Consider the following 18,230-nt stretch of genomic DNA (forward strand, 5'->3'; position numbering starts at 1 on the left):
CGAGGGATACACTGAAGAATTTACTCCACTATACTTATCAGTTTGTGATTGTTTGTCATTGTTTTATTACCGATATTACTGACGAAAATATGATCATCTTATAAAATATGATGCAGTTTTATTCAAGTTTAATGATTAAACCACCCAACAGGATGTAAATCAAATGAAATTAGCACCACCTGACCCAGGTTAAAGTGCCAGGTAACACACTTTATTATATAGGTCTGCAAACTTCATGGTAATCAGTTGGTAATTACCAAGAAACATGTGTGAAATGTCTTTGAAATGATGCCCGAATTATTCAAATATGTTACTTGGTAATTACCACCTACTTTCCATGAAATTTGCAGACCTTTAAAATGAAGTTTTACCAGATGCTGCTAGCACATTGTTGCCTCAATATTCAGACTCAGAATTGCTTTTCTTGCCGAGTAAGTTTACACATACGAGGAATTTGCTGTGGTGTGTAGGTGCAAAACAACAAACAATACTAAAAATACCTAAAAGACATAATAAAAAATATAAATAGAGTGTGACTGATTTTTAAAGTAGGTGAAGACTGTCCAGATTTATCCAGTAGTGCAAAAAGTTTGACCTGGATTGTGCAAGGTCGCAGTAGATACTGATATTGCAATGTGCAAATAACAATAAATTAATTTAACAAAATAATAATACAACACTTTGAGAGGGGTAGTTGTGCATAATGTTAAGATTTACATTACAACATTGACTTGTAATACGGTATTAAGTGACGTCACACCTCTTCCACCACTGTTTATTTGGTGCAGCACTTTCACTGAGGTACTTTTACGACAACATGTTATATTCAAAGTGTCCACTGGGGGCGCCACGTAAATTTTTCAGAGGATGTTGCTAGTGACACACACGAATCTGATTGGTCGAAGTGCGGAAGTGTGATTGGTTAGTATTGACAGCGTGGGCGTGGCCAGACGTCAATGTTTATGTAGCCCCGCTGCCAGCGTATGTAACCGCACCAAGGACTCTGCAATGTGATTCCCTGACGTTGATTTGTTTTCATATCGTTTCCACGCCGCCTTCAGCACGTTATGCACCGGCCTTTGACATGGGGGGCCACTAGCAGGTGAAAGACGGAGGAAACCGAGGAAAAAGCCGGGATGGCAGGCGCCTTTGGCTTCAAAGGCTGCCAGAAGATTCGAGGTCCGCAGCTGAGAAATCTGCTGGAGGCGAAGGACTTCATCCTGTTCGACTGCGACGGGGTCATATGGCACGGCGAGCACGCGATCACGGGCGCGGCGAAGGTGGTGAGTTCACTGATCCGCCACGGCAAAAACGTAGTGTTCGTCACCAACAACTGCACCAGGCCCCGGGAGAATTATGTGCACAAGTTCTGCCGGCTGGGCTTCACCGACGTGATGCTGGAGCAGATCTTCAGCTCGTCGTACTGCTCGGCTCTGTACCTGAGAGACGTCGTCAAGGTCCGCGGCCAGGTGTTCGTCATCGGCTGCGACGGACTGCGCAGAGAGCTGCAGCAGGCGGGCATCCCCTGCGTGGAGGAGGCGGACGACCCCGACGCCACCATCTACAACTGCGTCCTGGCTCCGGACGTCAAGGCGGTGCTGGTGGGACACGATGACCAAATGACTTTTCTCAAACTGGCCAAAGCCTCGTGCTACCTGAGGGACCCGGACTGTCTGTTCCTGGCCACCGACAACGACCCGTGGCACCCTCTGTCAGGTGGAAGGATACTGCCAGGTATGACGGTGGTGATGAGGCTCTCATTGTTCTGCACAATATAGTGCTCATTCCAGTCCAGATCAGGACCACCTCTGTGTGTTTGGGATATCACTGTCAGGGCCTGCTGGGCTCTGACCCAGGAGCCTCAGAGGTCAGGGGGGGCCCTCAGATTGAAGTGACTGCTGTGTGTTTGACTGACAGCAAATCTTTATTACAATTTAGTTGATCAATTTAAATGCCTGAGGAAAATGTCACATACATAACAGGCTTTCTATTGTCCTAATATTTAAAGGGGCACTACGTAGTTTTGGAGAAGAAATTCAAACTCAGATTAACGAGGTTATAATACAAACTCAGAAATGTTTATTTTCCCATAACTGAATGAATGAGCTGTTCTCAGAGGAAAATGAGGTGGCAGGGTCCGCCACATAATGAAGATCTTTCTCCTCTGATTTGAATTTCTTCCTCAAACCTACATAGTGCACCTTTTTAAAAACAGAGTTTACAAAGTGCTTTGACAAACAAGCAAAGCAAAAAACAGAAAACTCCGTAAGACAATATTACAGAACGTTAAACAGTCAAGCCAAACAAGGACGCCGTGTCTAAGGAGAAGTTAAGACAGGAAGGCAAAACACAAAATGCACGACACAAAATGTCAGCATGAGTAATTACAAGTTTAAGGAATAAAAGCGATTAAAACGGGCAAGATCATGAAAAAGCAATGCAGATAAAGAGATAAATAAAAGAATAAAATCAGCAATAAGACGACGTCACATCAGAAGAAATAAAACATAAATAAATAAATTAAGAACAGTAAAAGGAATAAAAAGATAGAAAGAGGGGAAAAATGTTGAAAAATGTGATGTAAAAAATCTAAGATGATAAAAAGTCTCATATCACGATTAGCCCCAGTTTATCCTATATGCTTTCGTGTTGTGTGTATCTGTGGAGACTTGGAGTGTCGGTGTGAACCTGCTGTGGCCGCAGGGTTTACTCTCCTCATGTCCGACACAAACAAAATAGCTTGAACCAACAACAGAATTAAGGTTGAGGTCAACCAGCAAATTCTAGCTGCTGTCCTGCTGCGTTACACACTTATCTTATAGACAAAGAAATACAAACATGGCATGGTGTTCACTGCGATGAGTTACCCACAGCTGAATAGAGGGGCCCGCACTGACTGCCACTCACTCTGTGCATTGTTAATGTAGCCCCATCACCTGTGTACAGTGCAGACTACAGTATGTTTAGCCTGGAAGCTCAGGGACTGACCTGTACTCCTATGTTGAAATACCACGTGTCTTCAGCTTTTGTGTCACTTTAACACACATATATATTTAAAAATGAGCAGCATTATTTAAGTGACAACTACAGTACACATCACTGCATCCTCCGTGATAAGGTTGGTTGGCCGTTATAATCACTGGTATCTGTTTACTTTTAAAGAACTGATTGGAAAATTACCATTGTGTATTATATGACATCTGAGTTATATTGTAACCCTGGTTAATTTTTAACTCGCTCCAGTCCGGGTCTTCAGGTACCTCGTGCCACGTCTGATCTTGGAAAGACTGATTTTAGTGTTAGTGCTGCAGTCTCTTGAAATCTCTACAACATGAACTAAAATAAGTGTTAAGTAGCTCTGTATTGCAACAGTAATTGGTAGTAATCACAGAGTGTTTGGTGGCAAGACCCATGTCTGTCCTCCCCCGCTCATGCAGTAAAAGATAAAAAAAATCAATTTTTAACAACACTGTTGTTTGCCTAATTACTTTACTCTGGTTTGCCTTTTGTTTGCTTTGCTTGATGTCTCTGTTCACGCACAGCATCACTGAAAATGAGGGCCTTCCTCAACTGATTCCCAGAGTCTTAAAAATAGGTTTGAATGAATATATTAACGTATTCAAACAGGGCCTCAACAAGAACTGTTTCAGGTGCTCAGCCTCACCATTAAAATATGCAATGACCCGGGTCTAATCTCAGCCCGGGGGTTTTTTGCTGCGTGTCATCCATCCTCTCTCTCTCCTCATTTCCTACCACAACCCTAGTAGGTAACCTCGAAGAAAGACAGAACAAAAATATTAAAAAGATTAGGTAATAATGCAGAACAAGACCTTTGCTTTACACGTAATCAAATAAGCAAAACACAAAGCGAACTTTCAAGTATGAGATGCCAATTTTCCCTGCTCAGTAACCCAGAAACAGACATTAACCAGTGGCTCTCTGGGAAACAGCAGTACTTGATTCGAGGGGTGGGACAAAGTATAAATACGGGAATGTATTATATCACTTCCTCTTGTTATACATCATTGATACAGTGCCGCCAGATATCTATATTTTTATTAAAACATGCATGTGCTCTGAAATAATTCTCTTAATGTCACATACCAGAGTCTCCAAGCTCTCTGGTAACACTGCCCTCTTCTTTTGTTCATTGTTTCATATCAGTTGTCAAATTCCATGAAATAGACACAACAATGCAGGAAATTAATACATAATAAACATAATTTATGGGATACTTTTTCACCTTCAGTCACACAGATATTGTGATGTATCGTAGATGATAGCCTTGCACTGAATCAAGTTTCGCAGAATAGTGTATCAAAATATCGATCAATATTCAATAGTTATATTTGTCTTTTAATAAAAATCAAAAATGTTATGTCTTCAAAAATGAAGGTTTATGGTGGAAGGAGAGGATGTCTAACCTTCCTCTTATCTCTACCCCCTGCAGGTTCTGGGTCCCTCACCGCAGCCCTGGAGGTGGCCTCAGGCCGCAAGGCCACTGTGATCGGCAAGCCCAGCCGCTTCATGTTCGAGTGCATCTCCAGTCAGTTCAGCGGGGTGGACCCCTCCCAGTGCCTGATGATTGGGGACCGTCTAGAGACCGACATGCTGTTCGGGTCCAACTGTGGCCTCGACACCATGCTCACTCTCACCGGCGTGTCTCAGATTGAAGAGGCCCAGGAGTACAGGAAGAGCGAGCTGACCACCAACCACAACCTGGTGCCAGACTACGTGGTGGACACCATTGCCGATTTCTTACCGGCTTTTGAGGAACTGGAGGATCAGAGCAATTGACGAGTCCTTTCCCCTCCAGTACGCAAACATGGAACACAGATTGCTTCTACTTCATTTCAAGTGCAATGTTTAATCTGGCGTTTGCAAAAAAAAAAAAAATCCCTGTTTTGATCCAATTATCCAAAACTAAATGCTCCCCAAGAACAAGCGCTGTTTGTTGTGACCATGACAGAATAATCAGAGTTATCTAGTGCATACCTCAGTGTTTCCTCCAGTGTTGTGCCCATTTGTGACTTGACGGTTCCTTGTTGCTGTAAGTGTTTCTATTAATATCTGAATATACTGCACTTTCTCGTTCATGAAGTTCAAATAGGTCGTGTTTGATATTGGGTTTTGAACATCAAGAGGTATTTTTGTAAAGCCTTGAATTGTTCTGTAACGGCATTCATGTGTTTAGGAGCTGCAGTAGGAGATGTACCTCAAACGCAGAACTGTTTTCTCATGTGTGTTTGCTTGAGTGTGACTCCTCCTCGAGGAGAAAATACAAACTGTGAGCTTCTTTCTCAGATCTGGTAGACTGAGGTGACAATCTGCCAGTCAGACAGGTGAAGTGTATATTCACTTTTGGCCTTTCTGTCATGTCTGTACAACCTGTGCCAATATTCATCTTGACTAATAAAACAGCTTGCTGAATCTCATAGTTAGAAAACCATTAATGGTTGCCGCTGCACTGTTGTGAAATGTCAATGTTGTGAATGTTTACCATATAGAGCATGCCAGCAATGGTAACAACAATAAATTGATTGATCCTAGTTATGATGTGGTTGATGATGATGTCCTGTTGTAAATGTCCTTATCTTCTGCTTGTCTTGTGTCTACGTGTCTACATCAAGCATGATAGGAACACCACAATCAAAATACAATATTCTTTTAATCGTTTAAAATCAGTAGTTCACAAGAACTCAACACCATTTCTTGAAATCCAGCATCTTTTCAGCCTTATTTAGCTCCAAAAAAACCAGATCAGTGTATTGCAGTGCAAGAAAATCGTTTATTTTCTTCTATATACCAGAGCCTCATGCTTGGATTTGGGTACGATGGGACTGAAAGTGTAGCTCAAATAAATTATGACAAAATTCAAAATCAGAAAAAAGTTGAGCTGGTATTTTAAAACCAAGGTTTGACAAGAAACAAGAACTGTAAGGAATAGATGCAGTGCCGGTACAGTCAATGAGGAAAACCTAGTAGTTTTGGTGATGGCTTGGTTGTGCGCAATACAATGAACATCCCTCAGTTTGGACTTAAAAATACAATAAAGATTTAACATCTAACCAAACAAGCGTATGTACATTTTAACAGGATGTATGTAATAGTTTATTCTACATCATGTCTTATGTGGCATTAGTTTCTCTTGTGCTGAGGAACAGAAGTCAAGACACAAACTGATCTCCAACAGATAAGGACTTTGGTTGCAGTGATTCAGTTGCTTCATGTTACTCTGGTCCACCGCGCTGTGGGAAGGAAGCACAAAAGAACAAATCTGTCAGCCGATAATACATGACACTGCACATGCACTCAGTCTAAATAGGCCAAGTATATCTAGATTTACATTTTCAGTTTCTGCAAAACTGTTCAACTGCTTTCCCATTATTTATTTAATCGGGTTTTAGTTTTGGAGTACACTGAAAAATTACACTATACCTACAGCAGCAAGGCAGACAACTCATGAGGGTTTTTTTTAAGGCCAAAGGTTACTATGCATTGTAACAGGACAAAGGTAAGGTTCATGTAACTGTTACAAAATGTAATGTTACACTGATCGTTTTGGCGGGACAGTTTCCCTCCTTTATCTAAAATCTAAAATGTTCAGGATACGGTCTAACATGTAAGTGGTGCCCTCACCTGGATGTATTCCATTTCGTCCACCGTCATCGGTCTCCTGCGGTACCTTGCAGTTAACAGCTGAATAGAGGCCAGGGTGTCTGGTGTGCCAGGGATCGGGGTCAAAGGTATGTGAGGTCTCGATATCGGAGGCGGCGCTGCAGCTGAAGGAGAACCCGGAGCATTGTTCGGTGAGAAGTTAACTGCTAGCGTTTTCAATGCCTCTTGGGCTGGAGAAGAGGAGAAAATTGTCACTCTTAATAAAAGGCGCCGATTACAAATCAGAAATCCCCAAATACAAAATACAAAAAAAAAAAGTAGGTTATAACCGTTTAGGCCCTAAAACTAATCCAGAGCACAATTCAATCATTCCTTGCTAAATGTCTTCATTATATGACTGTTGAGTATTCAATCTATTGTAGTATTGTAAAAAAAAAACATCTGGCCAGTCAGGGAGAGAAAGAAAATACACCATGATAAAATAAAATAGGCCTGTAAGTAAAACAAAGTTAACATCACAAATAAGAGGCTATTCTTTTTAGGGTGGGTTCCTTCATTTAGGCAATCATATAAACTATCGATCCATTATTCACTTTCTTCATACTCACCATTGGGCTTTGGGATGTCTGTTCTTTTGGGGAATTTGATCAGGGGAGTATGAGGCCGAATAGCCTGCAAACACACACAAACACACACACGTAAAATCAGACAGCTGTGTGAATCAAGAATTGTGTGTTAGTTAAGAGGTCAGTTACCCCAAACCAAAACAGAGAAAATCCAACTTCCCCATGCTGGATCTTGGCATGCAGATGTGTTTCAGTTTCATGAGCTTAATCTTTGAGGTATCCTGAACCCTCCCAGAAACAACAGCTGCCAGCAAGTTGATCTGGCTTCACCTTTACACATTTCTTTTCTTTTTTTTTTTAAGGCTATGAGCACCAGAGCAGTTCAGTGGCAGAAACCTCAAGCATGGGCAGTTAAAACTTGAAGTGCAACTCTTCAGTGATGAATGTGGCAAGTAAATTTGATCCATACCATTGCTGAAACAATCCGTCAGTAACAGAAAACAAATGACAGACAACAATTTTTATTTTCTATGAACTGTTTAGATCAGAGGGCGATCAGAAGTGGCAAAACATCACGGTCCTAACCTTTTAAATTAAAACATCTGCCTCTTCTATTCACAGACATACCAAAATCTAATCAGCTAATTGAAATGAATCAAAAGATAACTTTTTACGCAAATAATCACTAGTTACTGTCCCAATATCTAAACTGTTGACAGAAAAAAGGCTGTCTGATACAATATCTTTGTCACTGAGAATACAACAGTTCAGTGACTGTTTGATTTAACCTTTATTTTTTACTTGTCCATGTTCAGCCTTGTCGTCCTTGTTTTTAGTTGTATGTCTACTTCTATCATCCTGCAAATTGTACTTGTGTGTTATGTAAATTACAATGACAGCAACTTAAAACAAGAGTCAAACTCTCGATCAATAAAGCTGATTCTGATTTTGAATAACAAACAACAGGTCTGCTCCAGCTCTGTAAGTTATCAAAGGTTACCTCCTGAACTGATCTGACTCCAGCGGTTAGCCGTGACAGACCGAGCTAACAACACTGCCAAAACGGTAAAAACGTCAATTAATGTCAACATTGTTTTAGTCAGTAAAAGACTGTTTCTGCTGCTGCCTCAACTCGATAAAACACAGGACATGACTGAGTGTTTTGCGGTCTAACAAGGACATCAACAAGGGTACAACGCCACGTAACGCTAAAGCGGCCTCACAAAAATAACTCATCGACTGCTCACGACAACAGAAAAGTGGCATTTTCATGACACAATATTCATCTGAGCTCTACACACAGATGTCTGGAGTAATTTCAAAATCAGGAGCAACGTTACCTGGATGACTCGGGCGGTGGGGGCAGCCATTTTGGAGCTGACTTTGCTCCCCATGACGACCTCAGGTTCACTTCCGGTAACTAAAGGCTCCTTGTAGCTGCTGAAACGCGCCACAAGATGGCGCCGTTGTTATTACAAACAGTGAAGTCTCTATAGCATAATTCACACAGTGGTGCAGAGGATGCAGTTAAACATAATGGTGCAGGTGGGCATGTCTGTTGCAGCCTACAGATAAATAGCATCAATATGAGACTTATATTTAAACTTCAAAGCTAACATGTTAATCTTCATGACACGTATAACCAATGCTAGAAGGTATAAATTAATATTTTATTAGCTATTCCTTAACTCTAGTTATGTCTTTACCTCTCTGGCGTTTATGGTAAGCAGTCGACAGATGTGTTGTCACAAAGGTTGTCCTCCGAGGTCAAATCCTGAGGCCATACTACCGCCTTTCACGCAACGTTAAGTTAGCCTCCTGTCAAGTAAGGACATACGAGAATAGACCAATAAAAGACCTTAATCCGATACAAAGCGATTCCAGAAAGACTCCAAAGGCTTTTTTTTACTCATTAAGCAACCACGAGACAAGAGTATTGTTTGAGAGATACCTAAAAATGTCAGTAAAGGACTACAGTGCTAGGCAAAGGCAAAATATCATACCCTATCTTTAATTTCACTCCACCTTGAAAAAAAGAAAACGGAACGGATAACGTGGTCACGTGGGAAAGGCTCGCCCAATCAAAGACGAGGAAAGCAGCAGAGATCTTCTACCGAGGAAGATGTGTCACCAGCAGAAAATTCACAGTTCACTTAAAAGATATTCAAGCTAAAACATGAATCTCTCATACAACACAGTTCAAATACTAAGTAATCACATATAATAACATAGAGACAGCTAGTCATTATACAATATAATAGGCCACTTAAACAGTATACATGAAAGTTAGCTTAATTAAATATACCATTGTTCTTTCATTACATTGATCTAAAGACATACAAAATTGGTCAAAATAATGGCAACAGAAGCTGATATATTCTGATATGTTATCCCTGTTATGGATCAAACTGCCCTAGCCTACATTTACAATAATTCAACTTAAAACATCTTTTAGTAGGGCTTCCCCGATGTATTCTAAACCCCACCCCCCTAGTTTGTTATGCGGACTTGCTGTCACAAAGTGGCTCACTTTATTTAATTATTTTCACAGGTTGAGTGATAATTTACAAAGAGTGAAATCATCTTGATCTGAACTTGTAAAATCAACAGAGGACCCATTTCATACAAGATATTAAACCATTGATCAGAAAATACTGTGGAGCAGGTTTTATAGATTAGTTTTTGGTGTCTAAAATTTTGACAACACTTGGAATAAAGGATGACTTTAAACACAAGCTTACTGTCCCAAATCCATGTGATTGCTGCTAGCTGGGGGAACATCTTTCCTACTAGGCTCTTTGTGGCCAATGTCAAGCATATGGGCCATGATATCAGAACACTGCCATCTACTGGATTTGTAATTTGTTGCATGATTCCAAAGATTTCTATCTTTACTTATGTGTAATTACACATTCATAAATAATCTCCATCCTGTCTCCAGCCCTTGAAGCACAGCGCAGACAAAGGGATTTCCAAACCTCTATGGCTTGTGCTGACAGTTGTTTTTGTAGACCACAGAGAGCCAATAAAATGTATTTGTTTTTAAATGTTTCCTGTGTCTCACCAACAAGGCCTATGACTTACTGGACATTTCTTCCTTTTCCTTAATTATTCATGGCAAGAATAACTTGTAAATAATGAAAATCATTATAACAACTGCAACCGCTCATATACTATCTAAAACAGGATTACTCATGATAGAAACAGTTAAAGCAGAGATGCTAGAAAATGCCCCGCCACCCTGCCTTCATCCACCCATTCACACCAAGAAACTACATCTCAACAGTCAAGTGACCAATTCAAATTTTTATTAGATCTTATTTTATTAAACAAACTGGTACATGGAAAGCAAAAAAGGTCCCAATCTTAACATGGGCTGACTCTTAACTTGAGACACCACAGTGGCTTCATGTAAACTACATCCTTACAATCAACACATCCACAGAACAGTGCCAATCTCAATTGAAGATTTGGCCCTGATATTATGTTTGATAGGTGCTGCACTGTATTCAGACAGTGCAGACCACTGTGCAGCGTCAGTGGCTCCACGGCATGACTGCTTGATTCAGCTCAACTGAAGGTGATGAGTTGACTCAGTGGCTCTTTGACCTGTCGAACAGCTGCTTGAGTTGGTCCTGAGAGGTGGCCTCTTTCTGCTGCATGAGATCCCTGTGGCCCTTGGTAACACCCCAGCCATCAGGTATGGACATAGAGGGACACTGAGGACGACCAGAGGCTGGCCTCAGTTTCTCCCAGTAGTCACGACGGGCTCTGAATGAGACAAAAAAACAAAAATACACATACATTAGTACTCTCTCACATTTGACTGAGTTTAGGTGCATATATATGATGTTTAGTGTCACATTAACAAGTAAAAAGTTGCCTCTGACCTGGCTCTGACCCAGGGCTTGGTGTGCATCTCCAGACCAGCACCCCAGTTGCCGTGTTTCTCTGATGCAGCTGGGAGGTAGCCTCTCTCGGGGGCAAGCTCCTCTGCAACAGCCCTGATGTGATAAGGCTCAAATCCACAGCAGCCACCAATGAAGCGAATGCCAACATTGTAGGCCTCTCTGGCGTACTGGTGCATGTCCCAGCGGGTCAGGATCCTGGGCTCCAGACCTGACAGGAGATTCAGGTTTATACACATTTAATTCTGTGTTGAATGGTTGACTTTGCTGCAAGTTAATGTAATTTTAGACACAATAACATTAACTGAATGGTAACATTTTAATGCAACACAGTATAATATTACCGAAGGGGAATTCTGGCAGATCGATGAATCCCTGACAGCTGCAGTCGGGGGTGTGGTATGCCAGGGGCTGTACCATGTAGTGAGCCTTCAGCCCGGCCTTCTCCACTCCCTCCTTCATCATCTTGACAGTTTGCACGCAGGTCATGGGGTCAAAGTGGCAGTTGATTCCAATGATCTGGGCACCTACAGAAGAACGTACACTTGGTGTGAACTGACTGTTGCAGATAATGCAAATCTTGCAACCGCAACTGCAAACCACAGTTGGTTTGTCCTCCTTCTTTGCTTGAGTCAATTAGACATTTCAATGGTTCTTTTTAATGATTTTGGCACTGGGGACTCAACAAAATGACCAGATACAGTGTTGGACAGTAGGCTGGTCCCAGTTAATTCATAATACCAGAAGACTGACAACAGATCTGTCATATCTCATGTGTACCAGTTAGGAACCTTAGGACACACTACAGAGGGGTCATGTGAGGACAAGATGAGTTAACATGAACCTGTTAAGTAATTGTGTGTAAGTAATAATAAAGATATCGTGTCAAAATAATACTTTGATGGAAGTTAAAGTCACCTCCAATTGTACTTGAGTAAAAGTATTGTAGTATCTGATATTAAATGTACTTGTAAGTGTCAAAGGTACAAGTAAATTAACATATAATTAGATGTATGTCCGCCTGGCTGATTATTGGATCAAATATTCTGCATTTTCCTCTTATCGTAATCTTTTTTATTTTTATTTTTTTCAGATCTAATGGGCGATAAAATAAATAAATCAAACAATGAGGTACTTTGGCTCTGATGCAGCATGTAATCTGCAAAGTAACAGTAAACTACAGTTATAAAGTAAATGTAGATGAGTAAGAAGTACAATATTTGCCTCCAAAATGTAGTAGAAGTATAACACAGCAGAAAATGGAAATACTCAAGTAAAGTAAAAGTACCTCAAAATCGTACTAGTACTAGTACTACTTGTAATAGTATGTTTAGATTAAGAAATTAGGATTTTTTAGGAACACTTCATCCTTCATCTGATCAAAAACATTAGAAATCAAAATCCCCAAATAAAGAGATACGTGGTTTTCATTGGACAGGACTAATATGAAATCTTGTCATTGGAAAAGTAACAAGTACCTAAAGCTGTCAGACACATTTAGTGGAGTGAAAAGCACAGTATTTTCCCCTGAGATATAGTGCATTAGAGGTATAAAGTACAAGCACTTTCATATTACTGTTTATACCATCTGTCTAAAAACTGTGGGCTATCCCTTTTTAGATCTACAGCCTGTTCTGATCATCAGTATATTACAGAACACTGAACCCACCGGCCTTCACCAGCTTGACGGCACACTCTGCAGGCGAGACACCGTGCATGTCTCCCTCTGGTCCGATGCACAGACAAGCGGCCACAGGCTTCCCTGTCTCCTTCAGCACCTGCACGGCCCACACGGCCTCTTCAACATGCTCAAAGTACTGCAGGACAGAGAGGCAGAGATGTCAGCACAAACATCCACCAAAAAATACTGAACTAAGAGGAATAGAAAAAAATCTCTACCTCAGCAATCAGGAAGTCCACGTTCTTCTTAATGAACACATCCAGCTGTTTCTTGAGGATGGCCTTCACCTCTGTCTCACTCTTGCAGCTCAGGTAGGATGGAGTCTGACACACTCCTCCGGCAACCAGAGCGTCGCCCTCGTTGGCAACCTCCCGGGCCAAGTCGCAGGCGGCCTCGTTGATCTGAGCGCCCTGCAGAACAAAACCAAGTTATGGGGAAACAGAGGTGAGAATCAAGTAGTAGTGGGAACATAAATTCATTTGAGTCGTCTTAGCTACTGTTTTTCTATGTTTTCGACGTTCTGCTTATTCTAATGTAAGTGTGATGTCCCATTTAACTTACGGTGTGGGTGAGCTTGTTGCCCCTGTTCTCCAGTTTGTCATCACTGGCGTAGAAGGTGAAGGTCTGCATAACGTTGGCCCCAGCCCTTAGGAACTCCCTGTGCAGCTGTCGCACTGAGAAACAAACACAACACACACAGTCCATCTTAACTGAGAATGCTTAAAGGAAGGATAATAAAAAAGCCATTTGAAGTTGAACTAGTTGTTCTCACCTGCTTCAGGGTACTCTGTGGCGGCCTCAGGGGTCCAGGGACCGGCCTTCACATAGCCTCTCTTCTCCAGGGCAAACACGAAGCCTCCATCGCCGATCACGATCTCCCCAGCGTCGAGACGCTCCAAGACTCCCTGTGAGAGTGGATCTATGTCAGCTTAGATTGACTAGATTACTCAGGCCACTGAGGCCACTGAGGCCCAAGGGTCTGCAGGTTTTCATCGAAAGAACACTTGACACCAGCTGACACCAGCATACTACTTTCTAATATAGGCCCTGGGCAGAGTTATGGCCCTTCTTATGGCCTTACGTTAATCATCCCTGAGATCCAAACATGTTGGCTTTTTATTTTTGGCCTCAAGTCTGTATTACAAGCGTTGTATTTTAAGGATAAATACGATTTGCATTATTCCTCTTTCCCAAATCCATTCCCCTATGCTCCCGTTCTCTCAGTGCCCCCTTAGCCATGGAGAAAGCAACACATGTTGAGAACAGCTGCACCGCTCACAACGACTGATCGTACTGCGCCTTTTGGCTCCAGCACTCTTGGCTGTCAGAGTTTAACATGTGTGACCATTTCAGCTTTATTTATTGCACTTTAGACTCCGTGTCTGCAAAACCCATATGCATCCACATTCAGTTATAAAGTGTAAACTTTTAACAAAAGAGAATCACTGCAATGAGTTTGAATTCACTGCAGTTAAGATGTATATTGATTGATTGATTCATTGATTCATTCACAAATTTGAATCTAAGAAACACTCTTGCCTGTGTATGAAATCTCATACACAAATATCTCAGATACAAAATGCATGCCTAGACACAACTAGAAAAAGTGAGGAAACATTCTTCTCTGTAATCTGTCTTAATCTACCCATGAATTACATTTAATTGTTCAATATGTTGATTTAGTTTGGAGCTCAAGAGTCTTTACAATTGCACATCACACATTATTGTTATTAGCATCCCACAAAACTATCAGTTGTAATCCCCTGCATGGATATTCTGCAAGTCGGTCTCTCCCCAAAAGTCCACACATACCTTCTTTCCTGGTGCCATAATCCTGCAGCTGTGTGGACCCCTGACTGCTCAAACTTTGAGATGCAGAAGCGACATTTGAGTGGAGCAGAGTGCCACTATAAATCTCTCCGAGGCAGGGGAGGGGTCTACGTAAGAGCCACTCTGATTGGCAAGAGCCAAGTTACACAACCGCGATGTTTACTCCTTCCCCTCCACCCCTCTTTAACTGAATGAGAGTATTGTGAGTTTGTGCTACTAGTTCGGTCCGGATTAATTACGCTTGTTGGTGTTTGACTGTCCTTCTGTGAGTTTGGGGGTTTCTGGTTTTTTGATAGTTGGCAGCCACTTTTACAGACCAGTCAGGATTGAGTAACTTCCAAGTCAATGAATGTGTGACATGTTTATACCTACAGACAGTTTTATAAGTTTCTTTGAATGAATAAGACTCATCCCACAATGACAACATGCAAAAATTAAGTTACAAACTCAGATTTATTGTTTTGGGGTTTACATGGTAATACTCCACAAGTGGAGCATCGCTGTTACAAGTGCTTTTTATCTCCAAACAGAACTGGGAAAGACTCCTTCTCCCTCGTCCCTCTGTTGTACTGAAGGGACGGGTGGTTCAGTTTTCTTGCTTATGCAGTGGACTTGGCCTTCTTCTGCATCTCCAGCACGTGCTTCATCTCCTGGCTGCTGGTGGCCTCTTTGTGCTGCAGCAGGTCGGCGTGGCCCTTGGTCACACCCCAGCACTCTGGCGTGGACAGGGATGGGCACTTGGGACGACCGGATGCGGGCATCAGATTCTCCCAGTATTCACGACGGGACCTAGAGGAGATAAAGACGCAAGTTAGACACAGAAGAAGGGATTCACCAAATGGTTCTACTCCTAAAATTGTTCCTGGGATGCTTTACCTGGCTCTGACCCAGGGCTTGGTGTGCATCTCCAGACCAGCACCCCACATTCCATGTTTCTCTGAGCCAGGGGGCATTATCCCTCTCTCGGGGCCCAGCTCCTCCGCCACAGCCCTGATGTGATAAGGCTCAAAGCCACAGCAGCCACCAATGAAGCGGATGCCAGCCTTGTAGGCCTCTCTGGCGTACTTGTGCATGTCCCAGCGGGTCAGGATCCTGGGCTCCAGACCTGAGAGCAGGAGGAAAATTTAGGCAATCATGAAAAGCTGTCACCTGATGATGTTTTATTTTTTATATGTCTGAGCAAAATATTACCGAAGGGGAATTCTGGCAGATCGATGAATCCCTGACAGTTGCAGTCGGGGGTGTGGAAAGCCAGGGGCTGCACCATGTAGTGAGCCTTCAGCCCGGCCTTCTCCACTCCCTCCCTCATCATCCTCACAGCTTTCACACAGGTCATGGGGTCAAAGTGGCAGTTGACTCCAATGATCTGGGCGCCTGGAGAACAGAGGGAAATGATTGATGCCATATCAGATACCACTGCTGACTTAAATGTAAACAAAAGGATAGATTTTCATGCAGGGTAGATTAAATACGTACCAGCCTTCACCAGCCTGACAGCACACTCTGCGGGTGAGATGCCGTGCATGTCTCCCTCCGGTCCGATGCACAGAGAAGCAGCCACAGGCTTTCCGCTGGTCTTCAGCACATGGACTGCCCACTCGGCCTCCTCCACGTGCTCAAAGTACTGCAATCGCAGGCACAACAAGAGTCACCACTGAGCGCCGTGTTTCATATCGGAGTAGATCTGACACGACACGTGTATTAAAAACATCAAAAATAAGACGTGAATTCACCTCAGCAATCAGGAAGTCCACGTTCTTCTTGATGAACACTTCCATCTGCTTCTTGAAGATGGCCTTCACCTCCGTCTCACTCTTGCAGCTCAGGTAGGATGGAGTCTGACACACTCCACCAGCTACCAGAGCATCTCCTTCACTGGCCACTTCTTTTGCCAGGTCACAGGCCCCCTCGTTGATTTGTACCCCCTGAAAGAGTTAGGCATGTTTTTGTTGGTGATCATGCTCTTTGCGACTTGCTTGACTTGCAAAGTTATTATTTGAATTGAGTCCTGTGTGTAATCCATGGCACAATTCAAACGGGATGAACACGTTGTCTCTTGCATATTTTTTTTCAAAATAAAATCCGATGAGAGATATCGGAAGAAGACGGACTTTGCCTCTTCATGCACAATCAGTACGGGGTACAGCGAATTTGCAAGATCTGCAAAATCTTGCTAATGTTGGCTTTAAAGTGCTGTGTTTGAGTACTCACAGTGTATTTCAGAGTCTGACCCCTGTTCTCCAGTTTGTCATCACTGGCGTAGAAGGTGAACGTCTGCATGACGTTAGCTCCTGCCCTCAGGAACTCCCTGTGCAGCTGCCGCACTGATGGAAACATACAGGTTTTGTCATATTAAAGGTAAATACAGTGTATCTCTGGGCTTCATGTGGTTTTGGATACAGTGTGTGTATGTGTGCTGCCTGTCTTACCAGCCTCAGGGTGTGTAACAGCTGCCTCGGGAGTCCATGGCCCGGCCTTCACGTAGCCCCTCTTCTCCAGGGCAAACACGAAGCCTCCATCACCAATCACCACCTCCCCGGCATTCAGACGCTCAAGGATTCCCTGCACACACATCAACATCTATACTGAAGGACACATACGCTTTTTCATATTCTGTGGATAACTTAAAGGGGCTCTATGTAGAAATTTACATGTGTTATCACTATTTTATTAAGCGGATTGTAACGAGACGTGAAAAATGAGACCTCAGTTGCCTACACAAGCCTGTGGACGATTTGTTTTAGTTGTTTAAAGCTGCTGGACTGTGGATTTCTTTCTGAAGGTCAGATTTTCCGCGACAGTCCAAAGGATGTGACTTTAAGCATGTTCTCGGGTGCCTCGTCTCAGTGCCACTCTCCGCTAACAGAGAGCAACAGTACCTAATGTTAGATTAGAAATGGAGTCTACCAGCTTCCAGCAGTGTCCCTTTAATATCTCTAGAAATGCAACTGCAAAGAAAGACAATAATGTCTGGACAAAATGTACGTGATTTAAAGACAATATATATAGACACAAGATGATAGAGTGAACAAAGAAAATCTTATGATTCTGAACGTGTTTATGTGAGAGACGCTTTAGCTCAGGTACAAAGGTAAAAGCACTTTTTCACCTAAGATTCTCCAGCGGGAACTGCTTTAGTCTGGCTGTTTCACCAACCACAAGTGCAAGCACACACACACGAAACCTGCACCGTCAACCTTTTCCTTACAATGCCACAGTCCATCAACCAAGAGGACAACTATGACCTAGTATGTATTTACACTGCACGATGTTAAAGCCTGAGGGAATCTCTGTTCTAGACAGAATAACAGAATTCAAAATATATACAGTACTGTTCTCCGAGAGGTTGTTTTACCTTCTTGACAGGTGCCATCTCTTTTTCCCAGTTTCAGTTGCAGCACTAAGCACTTGGTAACAGTAAACCCCCTCTTTTGGGCAGGAGAGTGCCGAGAGAAGCTCCTCGCCCGTTTTATACTGCTTGGCGACTATGGGAGGTTTTCATATCAGTGCCACAATTCTGTATAATTGCCAAATTTCTGTTTGGAAATTGTGCAACATGGTCTGGCTCACAGATCAGTGAAGACGCCATGGGTTGAAACAGGCAGTTCAGGTAAAACAGGGATAGCG

At 42.5% G+C, this 18,230-nt stretch overlaps 4 protein-coding genes across 5 annotated transcripts; 1 reads left to right on the top strand and 3 right to left on the bottom strand.

Moving 5' to 3' along the window:
- Positions 1–750: 750 nt before the first annotated feature.
- On the top strand, positions 751–5,549 carry pdxp (pyridoxal (pyridoxine, vitamin B6) phosphatase). The gene is made up of 2 exons (XM_084360026.1): positions 751–1,734; positions 4,451–5,549. Exons 1-2 carry the CDS (start codon positions 1,137–1,139, stop codon positions 4,795–4,797), a joined length of 945 nt encoding a protein of 314 aa, XP_084216152.1. The 5' UTR covers positions 751–1,136; the 3' UTR covers positions 4,798–5,549.
- A 100-nt stretch (positions 5,550–5,649) lies between these two features.
- kgd4 (alpha-ketoglutarate dehydrogenase subunit 4) lies at positions 5,650–9,242 on the bottom strand. Of its 2 annotated transcripts, XM_084360028.1 has the most exons (6): positions 9,188–9,242; positions 8,891–9,002; positions 8,525–8,624; positions 7,227–7,290; positions 6,640–6,848; positions 5,650–6,248 (listed from the first exon to the last, which is right to left on the bottom strand). In XM_084360028.1, the coding sequence occupies exons 3-6, from the start codon at positions 8,576–8,578 to the stop codon at positions 6,231–6,233; spliced, it is 345 nt and encodes a 114-aa protein (XP_084216154.1). In that variant the 5' UTR covers positions 8,579–8,624; positions 8,891–9,002; positions 9,188–9,242; the 3' UTR covers positions 5,650–6,230. The 2 variants fall into 2 exon arrangements, with proteins under 2 accessions (XP_084216154.1, XP_084216153.1); XM_084360027.1 differs by lacking the exon at positions 9,188–9,242 and having other exon boundaries at positions 8,891–9,180.
- Positions 9,243–10,470: 1,228 nt separating this feature from the next.
- LOC311261758 (betaine--homocysteine S-methyltransferase 1-like) lies at positions 10,471–14,680 on the bottom strand. The gene is made up of 8 exons (XM_084360664.1): positions 14,586–14,680; positions 13,546–13,678; positions 13,335–13,447; positions 12,992–13,183; positions 12,762–12,909; positions 11,437–11,619; positions 11,075–11,303; positions 10,471–10,955 (listed from the first exon to the last, which is right to left on the bottom strand). The coding sequence occupies exons 1-8, from the start codon at positions 14,601–14,603 to the stop codon at positions 10,778–10,780; spliced, it is 1,194 nt and encodes a 397-aa protein (XP_084216790.1). The 5' UTR covers positions 14,604–14,680; the 3' UTR covers positions 10,471–10,777.
- A 392-nt stretch (positions 14,681–15,072) lies between these two features.
- LOC311261239 (betaine--homocysteine S-methyltransferase 1-like) lies at positions 15,073–18,230 on the bottom strand. The gene is made up of 8 exons (XM_084359730.1): positions 17,959–18,230; positions 17,033–17,165; positions 16,815–16,927; positions 16,337–16,528; positions 16,080–16,227; positions 15,795–15,977; positions 15,480–15,708; positions 15,073–15,392 (listed from the first exon to the last, which is right to left on the bottom strand). The coding sequence occupies exons 1-8, from the start codon at positions 17,974–17,976 to the stop codon at positions 15,203–15,205; spliced, it is 1,206 nt and encodes a 401-aa protein (XP_084215856.1). The 5' UTR covers positions 17,977–18,230; the 3' UTR covers positions 15,073–15,202.

Source organism: Pagrus pagrus (genome assembly GCF_965226575.1).
Source record: "Pagrus pagrus genome assembly, chromosome: 8".
NCBI lineage: Eukaryota > Metazoa > Chordata > Actinopteri > Spariformes > Sparidae > Pagrus > Pagrus pagrus.